The 16,815-nt window shown below is 45.0% G+C and overlaps 1 protein-coding gene across 4 annotated transcripts in view; it reads right to left on the bottom strand.

Annotated features, from left to right (window-relative positions):
* kat6a (K(lysine) acetyltransferase 6A) overlaps nucleotides 1–15,786 on the bottom strand; it is a 37,758-nt gene extending 21,972 nt beyond the window's left edge. For 2 of the 4 annotated variants that reach the window (XM_004567273.6, XM_076890613.1), the window contains exons 1-2: nucleotides 15,604–15,786; nucleotides 12,745–14,199 (exon numbers count right to left, since the gene is read on the bottom strand). In XM_004567273.6, coding sequence (XP_004567330.3) covers nucleotides 12,745–13,434 — 690 coding nt within the window. In that variant the 5' untranslated portion in view covers nucleotides 13,435–14,199; nucleotides 15,604–15,786. Of the gene's footprint in view, nucleotides 1–12,744; nucleotides 14,200–15,110; nucleotides 15,348–15,484; nucleotides 15,504–15,603 lie in introns of those variants that run through there. The other 2 variants (XM_076890612.1, XM_004567274.5) reach the window with 2 other exon arrangements.
* Between the last annotated feature and the right edge of the window lie 1,029 nt (nucleotides 15,787–16,815).

Raw genomic sequence — 16,815 nt, 5'->3', positions numbered from 1 at the left:
ACCTGTCATCCTGCTAAAATCAACTTTGATGCTAGCCTGCTTTAAAAAAAAAAGAAGAAGAAGAAGAAAATGCTGAATAATGAACAGCTTAGCCCACATGATTGCTAGCTGTAAAGGTGTGCCAAGCAATTCTGAGTTAAAAATAACTTCCACATGTTCTGAGGTTCAGCCAATGCCTGTTTAGAACTTCATTAGGACAAGAAACATAAACACAAAAAAAGGCCTGAAAACGCACCAAACAAGAAGAGAACTAGAGGCTTCTCCAAGGCACGAAAATCAAAGCTCAACTACAGCGTGTTTATTAGAAGAAAATAAGATGCAACTGTGGCACAGCCACTGACTGTGAGAAAAACACTTGTGATGAACACTCTGGAGGAGCTACAGAGCTCTGTGGCTGAGATGGGAAACACTGTCCTAACGACATCTGTTGCCTGACTGCTTCCATGTTCTCAGCTCTGTGGCAGAAGAGTAAAGGAAAACCCACTGGTGAAAACGATTCTGCATGATATCTGGTCCAGTGCGTGCCAGCAGTCACAGAGGAAAAAGACTCTTCTGCAAGCTGAGACAATGTGGAGCATTTGTAAACCACCCTGAGCTCTTACATTCAGTCTGAATCCTGCACTGAATATCAGCCCAAACATCCGATGCAGCAGAGACGCTTCTCTGCGTCTCCGCTACTGAAAACAGGACCCAAGTCTTGGACCTGTGATAACTTTTCAAGAGCACATGCTTTGATTGCTGGGCTCTCAAAGACCAAACCGTCTTGAACAATCCTCTCTCAGCTGTACCCTCTGTTCTACTCACAGTGGGTCGCAACAGCAGACAGCACCACATATTTGATTTGGAAGATTTTTACTCTAGATGCCCTTCCTGACACAGAGTGTCCTCTGCTGGTCTCAAACTGGGGACCTTTTAGACATTAAGCAAATGTGCAACCCACTACACTTTGGTGCTACCCAGACCAGTTATCGTTTGTATCAGATATCACACAGATGCATTATAACGACTAATGTCACGGGTACGCAAATGTGATATCAACACAAACACATTAGCATTCATACTGCAGCTCACTGAAGTCTTCTTCAAACAAAAGGTGTCATTGCTCAGGAAGGGGAACAAAGAAAAAATGGAAAAGGCACAACAGTAGCAAGCATCAACTGCTTCTAGCATGGAGACAGTAATAAATAAATAAATTAAAAAAAAAAAAAAAAAATATATATATATATATATATATATATATATATATATATTAGGGGTGCAACGATATTCGTATCGATATTGAACCGTTCGATACAGTGCTTTCGGTTCGGTACGCATAAGTATCAACAATACAACATTTGTAATTTATTTTATCAATTTTCCTTCTGACTATGCTGTCTGTGTTGAGCGCTCAGTGAATCTGCGTTCGACTACTCCGCCTAGGCTGCACTGTCGAGCGCAGATCCACTGAGCGCTCAACACAGACAGCATAGTCAGAAGGAAGAGCGCAGGGCACCTCCCCCACCCTCATTCAGTTCTGGCGTTTGGAATTATTTTGGTTTTCATGTGACGTATGACCCTGAAGGTAAGCGAGTCATGGACTAAAGTAAAACAGTATGTTGGATGTGCCATGCAATGCTCAATTACATGGGTGGGAACTAGTGTGTTAGCGCAGTTAGCTCGTTAACGTGTTGGCTGTCTAGCCCCATGCACGGGGCGATCGGCGGTAGCTCGTTAACGGAGATTTGCCGTGTTGTGGCGTTAAGGTCATTTCAACGAGATTAACCTGAAAGCACTAGTGGGAACACAACGAATATGACTGCACATTTACGCCGACATCATCCTAGTGCAAAGACCAAAACAACAAGCATGCTACTAACTTTAGCCGAGTCATTTAGACAGCTGTTAGCACATGATTCTCCTTATGCTGCTGAGAATATAGCCCAGAAGAAGCGGATAGTATAGCTTTTATTTTGGAAAGAGACATTTCTCTGTAATAAACTCTCTTTTCCAAAGATGAGTGATTCCTCAATCAGATACAGGGCTCGCAATATCGCTAGCCTGACGTCCTGGAGCTAGCGATTTTTTCAGTCGGGCTACCAAAATTATCTCTTCCCTGCCCGTCGGGCTATTGTAGGAAAAATATATGTCAATGCTTTTGCATTCTTTCAGAAATGTAGCTGGGTAATTATGTCATTGGCATCGGTGAGCCACTGTCAATATGTGACATATTGAAGTCGCGTTTGAATTTGCGCTTGTTTTTTTGCTTTCACTTTGCAATCGTGCGAACTGTGTATAGAGAGCGACAGCACTGATCTGTGAGTGATGATAATTTGCGCACCAATTCCTCTGACATCGTCTTATTAATCGTTAGCTTACTATGCAAACATGACAAGTGAAATCTCCCGCAGCAAGCTTAAACATGTGAGAGGTTGATCGCGCAGAGAATCGCTGAGCTTATGTGAGTGCGTGTGTAAAAGCATTTCAGTTCTGCTGAGCCAAATAAGACAGGTCAGGGTGAAGAAGTGACAGCCAAAGAAAAGCTTACCACAAAACGGAGAAGTTATGACAAATCAGACTATAAGGCAAAAAGAAAGTGCAGCTTTATGGTTTCATGGACAAAAGAATTTCTGTGGCTGCAATATGACGAGCTAAATAACCAGGGCTGCACATAAGTGGTCCGCAGGTGCGCATTCGCTGTCAAAATAAAAAACACGCACAAGGGTTAGGGTTAAATTTAAAAACTGTACTTTTGAGTTAAAATATATATTTATAATTTTAATAAATGACAAATTAAAAAGGCATGAACATTTTTTTTGTATCGAAAAAATATCGAACCGTGACACCAAAGTATCGAACCGAACCGTGAATTTTGTGTATCGTTGCACCCCTAATATATATATATATATATATATATATATATATATATATACATACACACACACACACACACACACACATATATATACCGTAATTGTCGGGCTATAAGCCGCTACTTTTTGCACAAGCTTTGAACCCTGCGGCTTTTAGTCAGGTGCGGCTTTTCTATGGATTGTCCATGATTTTTGTGATATCGTAAGACGATTTGTTTTGTTTGTTCTGGTGTTGTACGGCACTACATTGCCTGGCGGAAGGGCATGTGATCAGACACACAGTATCGGGTTCAAGAGTGGTATGTTGGTCACATGTCCATCCGCCAGGCAACATAGTGCCGTAAAAGTAGCGCGAAAAACAAACTTCAAAGTAGTGCTATGCGTTCAGCGGGAGTCGTGGATGATGTGCGGCGATAAACGTGCGAAAAGCAAGTTATGCCCAACTCCACCGGTGGAATCTGACAGCGTGGAAAAGTGTAAAAACATCCATGATCACCAACGGATTTCGAAGGGCTGGACTGCTGCATGATGGAGAGGAGGACACCGCCACGGCCCTTCAGAGGGTGTTCGACTCTGACACTGACAACAAAGGAAAGAAGCTGACAGTGGATGACGTAGCCATCCTGAGCCTGTTCGTATCCGACACTGGAGAAGAGGACTTTGGTGGTTTTAGTGCGCAGGAAGAAGAGAAAGATGGTGGTGAATGACTGACTTTTCTTCTTGTTAAAGCCGTGTCACTGCACCTGAGCCTAAAAGGTAGTCCAATCTATTTTTCTGGTGTGCCCTAGGTTATTGTTATGTACTACATTTGTTACTCATTTATGAAGCACAGTACATGTTTCCTACTTGTAATTACCGCTACTTGTACATATACCTAAAAAGTTATGCAAATATGTACCCATAACTTGTTTTTCAAAATATTAATAAAAGGGGTGTGTCTCCAAACAGCCATCTCTTTCCTGACAATTCGCTTTGTGCATATTCTCTTACATATGATAAGTCAACATGGAAACACCTGCGGCTTTTAGTCAGGTGCGGCTAATGTATGTACAAAACAGGATTTTCCCCTGATTTTAGCTTGTGCGGCTAATATTCAGGTGTGCTTTGTAGTCCGGGAAATACGGTATATATAAAAAAATAAAAGGATTTTACTTCCTGGTCTGCAAAGTAAAGCAACACTGAAGTGCCTTAAACCCACATTTAATGGCAACCGGGGGCGATAAACAGTAGTTTCTGGGAAAACTGCACTTAAAGACCTGTGTAATCACTTCTCTGTTGGGTTTCAGGGCTCAGTCACTTATTTTGAGTCATAGTGAATGCCACATTCAGACCATTTTATAAATGTTAGGTCGTTTTAAGTGTCAGAAAGCAAAACTATCCAGTGGGTGCTTATTGGCATGTGCTTTCAGTCACATCAGCAGGTCTACTTTCATCGCGGTATCTTTTACACTGCCTACAGAAACCAAGAGTACGTGATGTGTGCATCTTTCTTCCTGTGCCGCCCTCGATCACCCTGAAACTGGCACTCTGTCATCATGACTTTGAAACCTTCATCTTTAATCAGATGGGGCCTCTTAACACACTAAACATACTGTGAATCCACAAAGTGACAACCTGAGCTGGCTCTCTGTCGATCTCTTAGATGGATAAATGCTTGTTGTCACCTGCCATGTGCTTGTGCAGTTTCACCGACACATGCACGGCTTAACAGAAAGCAGAGGGGTACAAAAAGAAGATAAAAAAAACCCCTTAATGTCTCCCAGAAGGCACAGTTATGTTAGTTTGTAATTTAAAACCAAACCGAGACAGACACAGAAAAACAGGACAAATTTGACCTTTATTGGAAACTCTAAACATCATCTGTCTCAAGGACACTTTTTAATCAACACAACCCTAACAATAAAGGTGCTCTCCTTTATTAACGACACAAGAAGTACAAAGGAAACACCAACATGGCAGTGAGTGAAGCTGGTGTTAAGGTTTTTACAGCACAGCAGGGTAAATGCACGTAGCTGCGCCGAGCTAGGTAGGCCGCTTGCTCTGGCAGGGAGGAGACGAGGACAAGAGCTTGATTTATTGGGTTCATTTCCTTCTAACTCAGGCTGCTTCAGCACCCCCCACCCTAAACAGTGCAGGGACTGAGAGAGAAAAGGGGATACAATAAGAAAGTTAAGGGAAGTGAGAGGTAAATGGAGAGAGGAATGGAGCAGGCAAAGAAGAGGCAGATAAGCAGAGACATGCAGAGAGCACAGGAGGAGGACAGAGGCTTAGCTGTGGAGAAACATATACGCGCCGGCTCTATCTGTGAAAAGGTTTTACAACTTTACAGGCAAAACTTCTATAAATGGTGATCGTGCACTAGTTTATACTGCGAAAATGAAAAACAAGTCATTACCAATCTCCATCAGTATTATGAAAATAACTGAGCTACAAAACAAGTCGACAATTTCACTAAAAAGAAATGGAAGTCAGCAACAACAAGGAGAAAAAAAAAAAAAAAAAAAAAGGAGGAGCGCTGTGTGGAAAAAAAAAAAAAAAAGACAGCGAGGACAAAAATAACAATCCAGAGGGCAGGAGAGGGAAGGGAAAGCAATGAGCGAGGGAGAAAGAAAGAATGTGCACCAGTCCTCGGAGCAGCCTGCGTGCTACCAACACCTCAATCATTCCTGGCGCTTTAACCCCTTCCATGCCGGAGGAGGTCAACTGCTCCCACTCGGCCTCTGAGCGCTCGAGTAAACAAGAGCTGAGAAAGAGTGAGAGGGCGTGCTGCCTTTCACGCAGACACCTTGTTTAGAGACGCGCGCTACAGCGAGGCTTCAGTTACTGACTGCCACTACAAATGAAAAGGAAAAGCCAATCCTCTTGGAAGTGTGAATCTCAAATTCTTCCCAGGAACAGCCGTCTTCCCAGTTTCAACCTTTCCTTTTAAAGCGCTAGTTGCCAGAGCCCTTGTTGCGCCACGGCGATATTCCAGAAACCTCTCAGACTTCTTCGACATTTAACTTGAGGCGTGCGTGTTTGTGCGGATCTACGTTGAGCTGGCGTTTACACATTTTGGCTCCGAGGATTATTTGGAAGCCACAAAAAAAGACACACCTTACTGTAACTGTTATTAGCTACCTGCTTTTACAAGACGGCATTAAAAAGAAAACCCCATAAAAACCTGTCATACAAGTAAAAGGTTTCCCCTTAAAAAAAAAAAAGTCACCTAGAACAACAGTTGTACAACAGTTGAAGACAGCCTAGTCTGATCCAGCTGACACACCCACTGATGTTTTATGGATCCATTAACCACAGAACAGTCAACTCTCCTCCTGTGTGTTAACATGAATGCCGTGTTCAGAGGGATAATAGGTTATTAACAAAAATACATTTTTAAAAAAAATGGTGGTGACCTGGTTTCCCCTCCATATGCACAGCTCTCTCAAAGACAGAGGACAGGGGAGGGAGACAGGAAGGGGAGCACAATGGAGGGAAGGACGAAAGGAGAAATAAAGGAGGTGGTGGTGGGGGGTGTTGGAATAAAAGGCAATGGGAGAAAAAGAGAGAAAAGCGTTGCTGTTGTCCTTGTCTCAAGTCAAGGATCTCATTAACATGGGAGCCTGATCTCAGCTGGCCCCCCAACACTACCACCACACTTCCCTTATGTTCACCCCCCCCAACCTCCAACACAAACTCATTGATCACTGTTACAGGGCACGCTGCGCAGCCAGACAACACACAAACACTCACTCCGAGAATCATTAGATGGTCTGAACACTGGTAGTCATGAGACACACCTTGACGTGCTGTCGGTTGGCTTACACGCACGGATGCTCTTGTGACAATAGCTGGCATGTAAAAGTAAATAAAGCATCTGAAATCTCAAATCCCTGTAGCTCCATTGGCCGGGTAGTGACGTGAAAATAACCGGGCTGCGTTATCCAGCGACAGCTTGCGGAAGACCCTGCGATGTGCAGTGCGTCCCCTCCCTTCAGCCGAGCCATCGCCCTCCATTTAAAAAAGGAAGAAAAAAAATCATCGAGGTTAGCCAGGGTGCACGGAGCTAAATCACGGCATCAAACGAAGCGGGACTGGCCATGCTCCAGCCGTCACTTCCACAGCTGCTCAACACATTGGCTCCATTTGTGGGGATGGTGAGGTTAGCCGTACGCGAGGCCTCACACAGCTAAGGTTCCCGTGCCAAATGCCATTCACATCACTCACTGGTGAGCTCGAGGTTACTGCTCCCCTTTGGGCACTGCCACTACTGCTAATGTAGCTTCTATAGACTCTTGGCCAGTTGCATCTGTTCGTAGCAGTTAATATGTGGCTCGCAGAGTCTCACTGCAAGACGGCAAGTGAAACCTGGCTGGTGCCAAAGCTGAACACTGCTAAAAACATTTTAGGTGTATGAACACCAACTGCAAGTGATCAAAACTTGAAAAATGAAAACTAAATTTCAACATAATGACCAGCCAGATTCAGATATTTTAGCATGACTTTCAGACATTTAAATATCTGTCCATCTTAGTCAAGCTCTTACAGGACATACAATAATACAACAAGGTGTCAGTTTGAGTAAACTCATCTTCACCACTTGTCACTCCACTCTGCGTCTACAGACAGGTAAAACAGAGAGCAGAGAAGGGAAAGCTCATGTCTCTGCATGACACGGTTACACTAAGTGACAATTCCAATTCACACTGACAGAGGTAGCCATCATCTGACGTGTCTTTGGGATGGATCAATGCAGCTGCGCCCCATATGCACGCTTATTTCAAACGTGCAAAAGTTCAAGCATGTACAGTCTGTGTGCTTCAGGGAAGGCTATAGCATGAAACCACATAGGAAAACAACTTTTGTTACCTCTGTATAGGGCTGTGCGATATGACCAAAATCTCATATCCTGATATAAGAATTCTATCGTCCAATAACGATATAAATCACAAAAATGTAACATTTTCTGTAAATTCTGTGAATCTCAGGCAGCTCGACTTGCGGGAAGTGTTTCCGGCTGCGCGTCATGTAGCTGGAGTCGAGTGTTTTAACCGATGCATGAAACTATACATTTTTAGACATAAGTTGTAACAGCCGCCGTTTTCTTTGTGAGTATTTATTACACGGCGTGCTGCGGGGAAAAGCCTGTTCTAACGCTTGAGTATAAGGTTTATTTTTTAGCACCTGGCGGCTCTTTTTGACTTCTCATCTGTAAATAATCTGCTCTTTCACGTGATTCAGTTTATTTTGAAAAGTCTCAACAGGATCTTGAGCTTTATTGTGAAAGGTTTATGTGCAACATAAACAAGCGGACACTTGATGGTGTTACCGTCATTGTTGCTAACGACAATGCATAAAAACAGGCGCTTGTCTGTCTGTAGTGTGGTTATATAAAATATAAGAGAAAGAGAGAACTTTAAGAAATTAATATAGCCACTACAGTGACCATCAAAACGATGAAAAAAAATATTGCCGTAAACAGTTTATTTTGCGACACCACGAAACAAACGACAGCGTAAAATGAAACGATAGACGTTTTTATATCGTCATCCGATATATATCGTTATATCGAACAGCCCTAGCTCTGTATACCACTATAGCTCAGCTGCTTGAGCAGGTGACCCATGACCCAAAGGCTAGAGTCCTTACTTCAGTGTCCCGGGTTCAAGTCCACCCAAGCCATATTAGTTAGGAACTGTTGCCAAACCAAGACAGTGTAGTGTTGTGCTTTAGGGCTGTAACTGATCATAGTCAATGCTGGCTCATTTTCCCCCAATTAACTAATTAATTGTTTGATCCAAATAAGTAGAAAATGGTGTCAAATACCAACCAGTTATCCTCCGGTGGCTGCTTTAATTTGACAAAACACAATAAATAGAACAGAGAAGAGCAGCAAATCCTCATATTATCCCATTACCAAAATAGCGTGCAATTAATTTTCAATCCATCAAGAGCCTCCATTGTGTTTTGAGTAAAGTGGCCCTTTAAATAAGTGAACGCTAAAAACAGTTTTCCCATCTCTCTGCTGGCGGGTACCACCAAGTGTCAAACAAGAATTGTGCTTGTGGTTACAGCGAAGCGTGAGCTTAAAGCTGTACAGAATGAGACTTTTTTTTTCTTTTTTTTTAAACTTTGGACACTAATGGGGGGGTCAACCGAGGCCGGGTTTCTGTCAAAATGGAAACAATTGGTGCTTGTCAAAGGGAAAGCGGGGCAAATTATTTCACTTGTTGAAATTTTTTTTTGGATCAGTCAAAAATCTGTAATTCAAGACGAGCTAACACCAGACTGGGGGTTTGGGGTGGAAACCACTTCATTGCACCCAACTTAGTCATTTTCCCAGCATTTTTGTGGTGCTGCGCTAACTCTGGAAAATGCTTCCATGCATCCAGGGAAAAAGCACAAAAGTTCTCTCCTGTAACAGCAAGACATGAAGCAGCACAACGAAGCATGTGAAGGTTAACCATATCAGGCAAGTTTTATGAAACTGTGCACCAATTTTAAGGTTCTGGGCCAATATTATTGTTTAAATATCCATGTGGTTCATAGCTGATGCCTATGTATATATTTATGTATTGCTGGTGCTGCGCAGTGACAATGATACATAAATGTCATTTTATTTGCTAATTTGTTATCAGTAAAATATCAGCTGATAGCGACACATTAGGGCATCTTTAATAATAACATGCAGTGCCCAACGTTAGGAGTATATTGGACCATGCAAAACAGTTCACTTGCTTGACGCTAACATCAGCCAAATCTGTTAAAGGTCAGTGGGACATTTTGGAGGGAAATCACTGCAATAAGGGGTACAAGTGTAAAAACATAGCTCTGCAACTGTGTTGCTGTTCACAAGTCGCTTTTTTCACACGTCCTCGCCGTGACACTGCACGACGACATTGAGAACTCTGGTTAACCCCGCTCCAGCTGTTGAGCGGAGGGCAAATGCAGGGCAAGAAGATTGCTCTTTCCTATTATAACTGGAAGAACATCACACACTGACACACACAAGTATACCCACACAGATACAGATACAGATATATATATATACACACACACACACACACACACACACACACACGCACACAAAGGCCCAGCATCAAGCCCATCCCACCTAATGGCCATAGCCTCATACTGCTAACGGGTGCTCAGGGAGGCAATGAGGTTTGCCATCTATATATCCATGACCCCTGGTTGACTTTTCTCCCCCATTTACCTCCCCCTGCATGACCTGGCAATGGCACCCTATTAGGGTGAGAGAGGGGGGAGACAGAGAGACAGAAATAGGGTCTGGGATCCGTTTGAATGGAGCACCCCGATGCAAACATCAGCGAGTTAAGTACACAAATCTCCCTGCAAATGGGGTCAATGCTAGTGCTTAGCCATTTGTTTTGATTTTCCTCCCCCCTCCGCTGCCTTTACTCACACTCTCCCTCCTCCTTTCCTTGGGAAATCATAACTGTTAGCAATGATGCGGGGCAATATGGCAATGATGCGCGGGTAGAAAAGTAGCGAGTGGAGCAGAGCGATCGTGCACCATCGCCGTCTCTCGGTCTTCCGTGCGCACAGTTTTATCTCTTTGACGCATGTGCCACTCACACAGACACAAACTAACAAATACATCAAGAACACGGCAACGTGGGGCGCACAAAACACACATGATTGAGCGGCAGAGTGGTTCCTTCTCCTGGAGAGATTCATCAAGGCACAGCACAAGAAGAAGCGCTGAGAAGAGGGAGGGGGGAAAAAAAAAAACCAGGCAAAAAAGGAAAAACAGAATATTGTGTGACTACCAGACACAAATGTCAATTTCCTCACTGCTGCCGCAGCTTCTCCATGCACCATTTAGCTCAAAGCTTCAAAAAGAAACTGCAGTAATCTCCCTATCCATGCCCACTGAATTCATATTCTTAGGCTGATTATGAAATTTCACTGATGCAACAGGGTGGCATTTTCAGTGAAATCATTTGTGTTACAATTGACTCTTCTGCCAATATTTACTGTGAACTAACAAATCTAATAAAAGAACCATGGCAGATCATACGGTAAGAAAGCAAAAACCAATGCATTCATCTATGTAGAACCAATGCATTCAAACTGAGGCATGCTTTATTCTGTTTGTATTTTGCCTCTGAGGCAGCAAAGCAGGCTGATCACTCACTGAGTCAGAGAGGAGGTGGTTGATTTCTGTTTGTCTTAAGAGGTGGATCATCTGCAGCCAAGCAGGTCACTGTGTTAGGCAGAGCCCATGTGATTGCAGCCAGCTCTCTAGGCTAATCCTATTCTGTGTGTGTGCACATGCACGACTATGGGCATCCTTAAGCAGGAGCCCCTGTGGCTGCAGACATGTACACACAGAGGCCAGACAAAGCCAGAAGACAGCCAAAACAGTGCTTATGATCAGTCTAGTCTTCTCCAAATCTGATGGCTGTCGAGTTAAAAGAAAAACCTGAATGCCTGACCCCTACAGTGAGTCCCGTTATGCCATGGAGGGTGACTTTCGGATATTGTTTTGGTTTATTTGGAAGGACGTGTCACTGCAATTCAAACCAAAGTTGATCTGAGTGATCGCCTCCATCCTGTGATGAACCCTTTCCATCCTGCTGGGAGTGGTTTCTTTTCCAGGATGGCATCACTCTCAGTCTGCTTGCTTTTTTTTTGTCTTAACATGCAATAGAATGGGTTCAAGTCTGTGTGTATGTGTACAAATCTCTGGCCCTTAGAACTAGAGGTTAGCAGCCGGCTGCTCTCCCTGATCAGGTTACAAAAGTGGGTGTGTTCCCTCTCTCCTCTGTCGCCTGCATGTCTGCCTCTCCCTCGCCCTCTCTCCAACTCATTCTGTCTCCCTCAGTTTCTCCTCCCGCTACGTCTCTCCCTTTCTGGTTACAGGAGCCTGAAAGTTTGCGTCATCCAAGCCTCTCCGTCTGGCAACGCTACAGACCACCTCTCTCCTGCTCTCTTATTCTCTCACTTGTCTATGTTCCTTCCCTTGCCTTGCTTCCTTTCTTTCTTTGTCCCATCTCCCGACAGCACCTGACAGGCAACAGCCCCACAGCTGGTCCACAGTCCCTGCAGGAGGCTGGATGCCATGTGACTCCCCCTTAACTTCTCATCCTGTGTTGCTAGCCCACCAGCCACTCACCTAGCATCACTCTGGCAGACTAGCTGACTTGCTCCAGCTTTCTAAGATGCATCTATTCTTTTTCTCCTCTGATGATAACACAAAGTCATACTTCAGTTTGAGGCAGAACGTTGGATCGTGCTTGCTCTCATACCTGTTGCACTGCCACTCTGATACTTTTCAAATAACTCTGATACTATAACATTAAGCCACTCCTTTAGATGCCATTTGAAAACTTAAAAAGTGACACAAAGTGAAAGCTTACTACTCTGTCGCAAAGTACAGGGTTGCAGGGGATGACAAATTTGGAGCAGCAGGGAAAATGCAGCACCAGAGTCTTAGGTAAAAGATCAGCAACAAGAATGTGTTGCTTTCACTTTCACAAATCATGCTCACTTGCCCTCTGTTGGTCCAAAAAGTTCACTGATAAACACATCAGACTTTTAGATTTCTTCCCACAACAATCTCAAATACGATCTTAAGCATATCTGCGATTTTAATCAGGACCTTCAGATGCCAACAGGCAACAGCGCTTCACAATCACTTTTTCACTAGAGATCAGTTCTATCTTGATCTCAAACAGGTCTGTAATCATTGACACTCATTTACAGGCCATATAACAAAAAAAATCGAAATCATCCAAACACTGCGCAACAAATCCATGTGACAAACCAACGCAGACATACAAAGCATAATAAACGTGGCTGTATTTTTACTTTAAGTGTATTTTATTTTGTATGTCCATGTCTGAGAATGCATGCATGCGGTTTTACATGTGTGCAGAGACTTTACCTTGTCTTTCTCGTGTGGCAGCAACCGGACCGGGGGCAGCGATTCCAGAGACACCGTGCCAGTCCCATCATCCTGGTTGCTGCTACGGCTGAGGAGCTGGAACAGTGGACCCTGTTTGGCCACGCGCCCGTGGGCCACGGCTCTCTTGAGGGCTACCCTCAGCTGCTGGTGGAAGAGGCCCGGGCCCATGGAGCCGCTACCCGACAGGTACGCCGCCACATCAGCCTGACACTTGAGGAAGCGTTCGATGTTCTTTAAGGTGGAGCCACCCGGCTCGTGGAGCCCCTCCAGTGCCCGCTTAATTAATTTGTTCCAGTCGAGACCCGGTTTCTTCCCCGAATGCGAGTGAGAGCTGCTCCCTCCACTGCTGCTGCCACCACCTGCTCCTCCACCGGAGCTGCCGCCTCCGCTGCCACTGGAGCTGCCAACACCTTTGGGCTTGGGCAGGGCCAAGCGCCCAGGGTTATCTGGGTCCTTGTAGGAGTTGAGACCTTTGTTGGTAACCTTGAGTATGGTACCATCCTTGACACTAAGCTCTAACTGCTCCAGAACTGTTTTGCGGTCCAGGCCATGGGACATAGAGACCGCATTGCAAATGCGCTCCTCTGATGGTCGCTGCTTCTGCTTCTTTACCTTCTTGATGGCCTCTAGAATCCATTGGGTGTACAATGGGTTTGCCAGTTTCACCATGGCTGCTGTCTGGGTGGGTGCAGCAGCACTGGGGCCTTACTGCGAGGACCACACACACAAAAAAGTAGAGACTGTAAGCCAAGTAAACACTTGGCTTGCGCCGTAGCGCCGCCGCCTCCTCCTCCCTTTTGCCCTCTACCAGCTTACTATCCCTTGTCCTGGGGTCGCACAGAGAGTCCCTCAGAAGCTGAGTATAAGCAGCACGAAAAGGAGCAGCTGATCATAGCACAACCCAACTGAGCCAACCCTGCACCTGGTGAAAATCTGGTCCACCCACCACCCACTTCCAGCCAGGTGAAGATCCCTGGCAAGAGGCAGGGGGAGCAGAAGAAGCTTCAGATCTATTACCAACTTATACTCCCACAGTACCCAAGGTTGGGCAGGGCAGATTTTGGTTTGGCTTTTCACAAAATGTAGGCGTTTCCTGTTTAGACGGCCCCCGGAAAAAAAAAAAGAAAAAACAAAAACAAGGACTGCCAATAACAGCAGTCTCCTCTGCTCAGACTCTCGGGGGCATGAAAATTGTATTTCAGTGATAAACGCGAGGACAATTGCACAAAGGTTTCTGATAATTATATCACTCCAGAAGATTGTGAGTTTTCCTCTCCATCCACATCTCCTTATTTTCGCTTGTTCTCATTTGCTCCCTTTTTCTCTTCCAGCAGTCTGAGCTTCTCAGCTCTGGGACGGAACAGATATCTCACCACAGGGAGCAGCCAGGACCGATCACCTTCATGCCTATTGCACTTCAGTAGCTGATGAAAACTGTAGGAGGGGGAAAAATAAAAAACACAGACACAAAGAAAGAGGTTATAGCACATGGCTGCAAAGATGGGGCACCTAATTTTACAATTTTAGAGAACAAGAAGGTTCATCTTTTCAAAACAACCCAGGCACATCATCTGGTGGCATTCATATAAACAAAGCCATACCTTCCTTCTGAATCACTATATTACTCCGTATACTAGACACGAAATTGGTAAAAAAAAAAGGGGGGAAAAGTAATAATATTTATTATCCCTAGCCAACTTCCCAGATTTCTGTTTTTAAATAAACCACCATGCGATTGTACCACTAAACAACTATCACTAAGAAACGCACAGCCAGTGACAAGACCAGAACTTCTAAAAATGAAAAAACATTAAGAACCGTACTCATACCTCACGCAACTGTTTAAAAACTGTGTGTTACAAACATTGTAAACAACCCCATCCTCAAAAGTGCACTACAGAGTTGACAGCTTGGCTAGCTGGGTTGCTAACGTAAACATGTTACAGTCAAAGCTGTTAGCAAACATTAGCCGCGAGGCTAGCTAATAATCAAAGCCAGATTAACAGTCGCATGGCCAAACCGTTTCCTGTCGTTCTGTTTACTCACATATTATGTCAGGCTGCAAAGTATCTGACAACAAGCCTTCCCGCTTACTGCTGTTGTGTAGCAAGCTAACGTGAGAAGCTAGCCAACAAGCTAGCGTTACGATCTCTGTTACTAATGTTACTCGCTAACCTGAAACGTAAACAGCGTGAAACTGGGGGGGGTAGCCAGCGCTCCACCACAGAAGAGCGAGAGAAAAACCAAACATTTCCGCATGGACCTGGGATTTCTGACAATACAAAGCATCACACCACAGCAAACACTGCGAATATTCTCCCCATGAATGTCACTCAGATACTAACGTGAGATCGCGGCCTTGTATGAGGCACAATGCAACTTGCAGACGGCCATCTCGGCTAGCGGGCAAGTGCAATATTTAAGATGGTCTTAGCGGGTGGTTCTGCAGCAGTGCTGGTTCCGCGGCCTAGCTCTCAATCTTCGGCATGGGCGAGCAGGCTCTGCCCGCGTAGACGCATCCCTACCAGTGGTCCGCACCTCGCTGACTTCCTCCCTCCGCTAACCGCCCTCCCACGTAACGCTACAGCCTGCGGTGCCGTGAAGACAAGGCCGCTAAAACGGAGTAAAGCTAGGCCTCTGTTCGCCCCCCTCCCTCCCCTCTATACCCCCCACCCACATCCGCGATCACCATCCCCTCCGTACCCCTCTCCCCTTCTACCTCTCGCGGTTCCCCAGAAAGCCAGAGATGGTCCGGTTCTGGTTTCGGAGGGAAGCTCGGGCAAAGCGGACCGCGGAGAAAATCTCGTATCCTCCCATCCGGCTTCCGCTGCTACTCACCGGAATTTGGTATCGAGCCGCCGAGGAGAAGGTGCCAAAACCGTGCGAAACGAAGACAACAACAAGCCCAAAAAATGCAGCCAGAGACCAGGGGCTCTAGAGCCGACGCCATCTTTGAGTGAAACAGGAGCACGGCTGGTGGGGGAGGGGGGAAGACTGAACAGGCAGGCAGGGCCCAGGGACCGTCTGCATGGTGCGAGGCGAAGATCCAGGGGACGGAGCAAAAAGAAAAAAAGAAAAATTCACTGCAAGGCGCGGGGGCGGCGGCGGCGTGCTGTTGCTATGAGAGGGGTGTGGATATTGCTTGAGCACATGAAATGGAAGAAAGGGACAGATGGTGGTGGTTGTGTTGGAGGAGGGAAAAAAATAAAAAGAGGATAGGTGTTCACGCATTCTCTGCTGTACTACAGCTACACAGGAGGAGATTCAAGGGAGCGTCTGTATTTTGCCTGGCAGTTGTAAAAAAAAAAAAAAAAAAAATCAAAGCCAATGAGCGTGTCTTAACGTTAGAGGGTATTTAAAGATCAAAGTGAGACACTCCTCCACATTGCAGTCTATTGTGGAAGCCGTGTGTGTTTTAAACTGAAGATGGAAATTGAGCCAGATTTTTTTTCTCCCCCCAGAGGTGATCAGATGTTGCCGTGTGGAGCTATCTGGAGTATTACAGTACATGATAAAGCATGTTATTATCTGCCTGTGCAGTGTAGTCTTAGTGATGCATCGCTCATCAGACTGTGAAACACAGAATTATCTCTCCAGCAAAGGAAGCGGTTAATGTAAAGTCTCTGCGGCCATCCCACTTTGTTACGTTTGATTAAATGACACACCGAGTCTAACACCTTTATTTTATATCCACGTTTGGCCAAAGCAGGGCTTGTGCAGCTCTCAGAGTCACATCAACTATGGCATCTGGTGACAGGTGGAAGCAACTTTGTCTAAAGGTATCGCTCTCTGTGTGCTCGAATCCACACTGTGCTTAATTTTAAAGCGAATGTGTGCGAGTCATGGGTGTTTAAACTTATAGTATGTTGCAGAAAATGACAGGAGAGAGAGACTACTAATCATGTAATAATAATTTCTAAATGCGCCACGGGGAAGTTTGAACAATCTAAGCAGAACCCTTTCCTTATTCATAAGAAAATCAGTCAGTAGATGAAATCGGATTTTTGCTGCTTCAATTTCACAACCATCATGACACGGGAGGTTACTTGT

Source organism: Maylandia zebra, linkage group LG12 (genome assembly GCF_041146795.1).
Source record: "Maylandia zebra isolate NMK-2024a linkage group LG12, Mzebra_GT3a, whole genome shotgun sequence".
Lineage (NCBI taxonomy): Eukaryota > Metazoa > Chordata > Actinopteri > Cichliformes > Cichlidae > Maylandia > Maylandia zebra.
The sequence above is the reverse complement of the archived record's forward strand: the minus strand, read 5'-3'. Positions and strand labels throughout refer to the sequence as shown.